This window comes from Dipodomys ordii, unplaced genomic scaffold (assembly GCF_000151885.1).
Source record: "Dipodomys ordii isolate 6190 unplaced genomic scaffold, Dord_2.0 Scaffold7, whole genome shotgun sequence".
Lineage (NCBI taxonomy): Eukaryota > Metazoa > Chordata > Mammalia > Rodentia > Heteromyidae > Dipodomys > Dipodomys ordii.
Window position 1 is genome coordinate 2,917,211 of NW_012267223.1, and position 5,201 is coordinate 2,922,411.

The 5,201-nt window shown below is 45.8% G+C and overlaps 1 protein-coding gene across 5 annotated transcripts in view; it reads right to left on the reverse strand.

Annotated features, from left to right (window-relative positions):
* Mettl23 (methyltransferase like 23) overlaps positions 1 to 5,201 on the reverse strand; it is a 6,995-nt gene that overhangs the window by 1,434 nt on the left and 360 nt on the right. The window contains exons 1-5 of one of the 5 annotated variants that reach the window (XM_013037842.1): positions 5,105 to 5,195; positions 3,196 to 3,300; positions 891 to 1,128; positions 528 to 612; positions 1 to 434 (exon numbers count right to left, since the gene is read on the reverse strand). The exon at positions 1 to 434 is cut by the window's left edge and continues 1,434 nt beyond it. In XM_013037842.1, the coding sequence (XP_012893296.1) occupies positions 266 to 434; positions 528 to 612; positions 891 to 1,128; positions 3,196 to 3,279 (576 nt within the window). In that variant the 5' untranslated portion in view covers positions 3,280 to 3,300; positions 5,105 to 5,195 and the 3' untranslated portion in view covers positions 1 to 265. Of the gene's footprint in view, positions 435 to 527; positions 613 to 890; positions 1,129 to 3,195; positions 3,303 to 4,054; positions 4,173 to 5,104; positions 5,196 to 5,201 lie in introns of those variants that run through there. The other 4 variants (XM_013037841.1, XM_013037840.1, XM_013037839.1 and 1 more) reach the window with 4 other exon arrangements.

The window sequence follows — 5,201 nt, forward strand, 5'->3', positions numbered from 1 at the left end:
CTCAAATTTACACATGGCTAAAGATAAGCAGTGGAGATGGAGCTCAGTGCTGAACTTGCTTAGCATATATTCTGTCCCAGGGTTCAATACCCACCCCAACCAACACCATAAGAAAAAGCAATCCAAACCTAAGCTTCATGAGTATTTTATTTGTTTCCTGATTATGGGTGTAGTCTAGGTAACAAGTGACAATCTAAGGCCAGCAGATCTGGCTGATACTTGCTGTTATTTGCTTGAGAAGCTGAAGTGGCCAGGCTAATCAGTACTATAATACACTGTCCCTTGCAAAGGAGATGACCAGCATTTCAACAGTATGTCTTCCTGGGAGGGCAGAGTCAGCTATCTCTTCTTTGTCTGCATCAAAAGACTCCAGAGGAATATGGACACATTTCATATCCCATTTGTAGAGCAAAGCTTCAAGTGACCAGTCAGCACTTAGAAGAAATAAATTAGTTCATAAACTTAACATTGGTTTTCCTTGAAAAATTGCCCATGAATTTGAATAAACCAGGATCGTTAATACTCACCTTCTAACCTGGTATGTTGACCATAATTGAACCTTGGGGTTCTTCTGCATTAAAAAGTACACTGTAGTTAAGATGTCCTCAAAATCTGAAGAGAAAACAGCTTTTAGGTTTTTTTTTCCAACTTTGGGGGGGGTGGGGGAGGGTTCGTTGTGGGGCTTGAACTCTGCTGAGTGAGAGTCCTTGGCTCTTTGCTCAAGGCCAGTGCTCTACAACTAAGCCATAGTTCCACTTCAATTTTCTGGTGACAACTGGAGATAAGTCTCAGGCTGACTTTGAACTGCCATACTCAGATGTGTCTCCTGAGTGGCTAGGATTATAGATGGGCTTTTCTATCATCTCTGGTCACATAAAGCAAGAGTTTACCTTCTGGCTCAAAAAATACATCAGATGCAAGAATAAGGTCCTGTGGTGGTAAGGCTAGAAGATCCGGAGAGATGTGGCCCCATGTCACTCCTATGACCGGTACCTGAGGCAGGTTATTCAATTGACAGCTTTGCTTAGAGATCTCCAGGCAGTGAGGAAGTTCTGAACTGTCAGACAGTGTTACTTCTGCACCACATTTTGCAGCCAAGATTCCTGGAAGGCTTACTCCAGCTCCAATCTAGTAAAACATAGAAAGATGGCATTCAAAGACTGGAATCCTATTTTGAAGGCTTGGTGGATAATCATTTGCAAAAATTTCAACCATGATGTCTTTGTAATATTTAAACCTCATGAAGCAAAACACTGCTATAAGATTAGGCTAGAAAGAAACCAATGTTAGGGCCTAAGTGTCTTAGGAGGAAAAGCCAAGGAAATATAAAGTAATATGTGGTGAAACCTTTTACTCTGTACAATTTAATATGTGCCAAGAGTTGGTCGAGCAAGCTTCCACATTAACTCTGCAGCCTAGGGCAAGTAAGGCCTGTAAAGATACTGATCCACTTGTTTCTTCCCATGATTTTCAGTCCTCAAGTATTAAAAGAAGCTTTGAATTCTTTAGGATACAAGGAAAGCTGGGTGCTAGTTGTTCATACCTGTAATAGTAGCCACTCAAAGAAGGTTGACATTTGAGGATGGATGTTCAAAGCCAGCCAGGGAAGAAGAGGTTGTGAGACCTCCAATAAATTACTCAGAAAAAGCCAGAAGTGGTCCTGTGGCTCAAGTGATAGAGAGCTAGCCTTGAGCATAGAGGCTCAGGCAGCATCCAGGCTGAATGCACAGCCAGCTAGAGTTGTCACTACCAACATTAATTGTTATTCTGTAGGTCAGTGTATAGCAGTTTTCTACTCAAAAAGGCTTGTTTTTCCTTGTTCTACGAGACAAGTATGTAACCAAGACTAGCCTGCTCAGCTCCTGGGTACTCTGTTTACAGGTATTTGCCACCACACCAACTTAAGGGAGATTTTCTAGTAAAGCCTAGAAAATAAAGCCCTTTGTAAACATGCTGACGAATACCAAGAATACAGGTGCCTAAAACTTATTTGAGCAAAGCATGAGGATCCAAATAGTATAGGCAGAAGCAAAGAGAGCACTAGTTCAAGGTCAGTCTGAGCTACATTAGGCAAGACTTGTCTCAAAAATTTACTTTCCAGCATTATTAACAATCTCAAACTAGGTAGAGTGGTGAGCAGCTAAGAGAATGGGAAACATTTTGAAACTTATCTCAACATTTCCAAAAGTGGATTGGACTATGTTATGGTCACTATTTATATCCACCCAAAAATTGCTTTGAAAACTTTTTTGGCCAGTCCTAGGGTTTGGCTTGAACTCGGCCTGGGCACTGTCCCTGAGCTGCTCTGCTCTTGCTCAAAGCTAGCACTCTACCACTTGAGCCACAGCACCACTTCTAGCTTTTCCTGTATATGTGGTGCTGAGGAATGGAACCCAGAGCTTCATGCATGCTAGGCAAGCACTCTATGGCTGAACCACCTTCCCAGACTGGCTTTGAAAACTTAAAACATTAGTGCGATGACTGGGAGAGCAGGGCAAAGTCCTTGGCTTCCTGGCTACCCAAAACTCTTGAGAAATTTGTTGGTAAGCTGTCAAATTTGTCCCTTTTTGAAATGTGAAAAACGCTTCAAGTATCCTCGTAGAGCTGGGTGATGCAGCAAGCCACCTATACGCAGCCTTAAAAACTGTTGCCATGGGGCTGGGAAGGTGGCTCAGTGATAGAGTGCTTGCCTTGCTTCATGAGGGCCCTGGGTTTGATTCCTAAGCACCACACTGGAAGTGGTGCTGTGGCTCAAGTGGGTAGAGTGCTCGCCTTAAGCTGAAGAGTTCAAGGACAGTGCCCAGGCCCAGAGTTCAAGCCCCACAACTGTCAAAAACAAACAGATGTGGTGATACACATTTGTAATCCTAGCACTCAGGAGGCTGAGGCAGGAAAACAGCAAATTCCAGGTCAGCCTAGACTATAAAGGGAGACCAGCACATACTGTTAGGGTAGGACCAATCAACTTGTAAAGGGCCTACTAGTAACTATTTCCAGGCTTTATAAATCATTTAATGGTCTGTCACATGAATTAACATTCCAAAGATGTTTAAAAAAGCTTTCATAACTGGGTCCTTTCAAGTTGTCAGCCACACTGCTCCTGACTTTCAAATACTTTAACAAAGGCTAGTAACAATCAAGTAGACAGAAATCTCAATATAACCTAGGATTTTGGAAACTTCAGGAGCCATGTACCTCTAAGACAGCCTTGCCAGGCAGAGATCTTCTGTGAAACCATAGGTACTGGGCCAGGACCACAGCACAGGGCCAGATGTACATTCCATACTGCAGATGCAGGACCTGGAAAGAACATGTTTTATCCAATAATCCTGCTGGAAGTTGGATTATTTTATGCAGCAATTAGTGTCAGGCTTTTGCTTTCTGGTTCACAACCTGTGGGGATATAAAACCATAACGCCATATGATAGAGTACACTCTGCAACATTCATTTGACTCATTCTATAGGGTTTTTTTTGTTTTTTGTTTTGGTCAGTCATGGGGGTTGAACTCAGGGCTTAGCTGTTGTCCCTAAGCTTTTTTGCTCAAGGCTAGCGATCTACTACTTTGAGTCACAGCACCATTTCCAGTTTTCTGATGGTTAATTGGAGATAAGACTCATGGAATTTCCTGCCTGGGCTGACTTTCAACTGTGGTCCTCAGATCTCAGCCTCCAGAGTGCTGACTGCAGGCATTCACCAGTATGCATCCCCAACCACTTAATCAGGGACCATTATAACTGGGGATGGGAAATACTATGAACAGTAAAGCAGAGGTAGGTGGGGGTGCTCTGCAAGGCTTTTTTTTTTGGTCGGTTGTGGGGCCTGAACTCAGCCTGGGTGCCGTCCGTCCCTCAGCTCTTCAGGTCAAGGCAAGCACTTGAGCCACAGCGCCACTTCCGGCTTTTTCTGTTTATGTGGTGCTGAGGAATTGAACCCAGGGCCTCATGCATGCAAGGCAAGCACTCTACCACTGAGCCACCTTCCCAGCCTCCCCACCTTTTCTTGGTAGTACTAGGGTTTGAACTAAGGACCTCACGCTTGTTAAGCATTCTTACTAATGAGCCATGCCTCCCGTAGTGGCTTTTCAGTTTTATCTTGTGGTGACAGTCCTGGAGCTTGAACTCAGGGCCTGGGTGCTTTTCCTGAGCTTTATAATTTGCTCAAGGATAGCACACTACCACTTTAGCCACAGCTCCACATGTTTGTTTGTTTTCTTTTGGGGTGGGGTGTTGGTAGTTAATTGGAGATCAGAGTCTCATGGACTTTCCTGCCTGGGGCTAGCTTTGAACCATGATCCTTGGACCCCAGCCTCCTCAGTAGCTAGGATTATGGGCATGAGCCACCCTTGCTAGGATTTGCAGGTTATTTTTGAGGTCAATTCTCTCTCTACAGGCTCAAAGTATGTTATGGGCCAGATTCTGACACAGACCACAGCCAACTTTTGAGGAGTCTCACAAACATCTGCCAAAGTTAGCCCTGTACTGCTATCCTCATCTAGGACTGCAGGAGTGAGCCACCAACCAAACCCCAGCTTATTCCACCTAACTTCTCCCAAGCTGTTTCTTCCTGTTTTGACATGTGTTTTTAGGGGAGGTGTTAGTACTCCAACACCAGAATGCGAAAGTGCTTTGCAAAAACAGAGGAACGGCCCGTTTATTTTTATTCAGTGAGCTGCGGAAGCTCTGGGTTCAGAGGAAGCCATGCACTAAGGGTTGGAAGGCCTAGTCTCAAAACTTATATAGAGAAGTGAGACGTCTGGGGCTGGGATGTAGCTCAACAGTGCAGCTTTGGCCCAGCATTCCCGAGTCCTGGGTTCCATCCCCAGCGCGCGCATGCGGGCGAGAAGATGAACTGATTCAGCTTTACCACAACATCGAGGTAAACAATAGGGACCTAGAGAGATACTTGGGCAGGAAGTAGCCAGTGTGTTGAACCCTTTTTAGCACAGTCCCCAACCTTTTGCTCCTCCAGCCAGTCTAAAGCAGAAGTCCTCCCCTCTACACACACGCAGGCGCGCACGCGCGAACACGCACACTACCCCCAACTAATCCGCAGAGACCGGGGCCCGGGTCGACGCCTCTCCCCGCGGGTGCCGCTGCACGCACCTGCGGGACGCGGACCTCCAGCACAGCCCCCTCAGCTCCTGGGCCCGGCGCTTCCGTGAACCGAAAGCGCCGGGCCCAGGCCGCACGCCCTCCGACC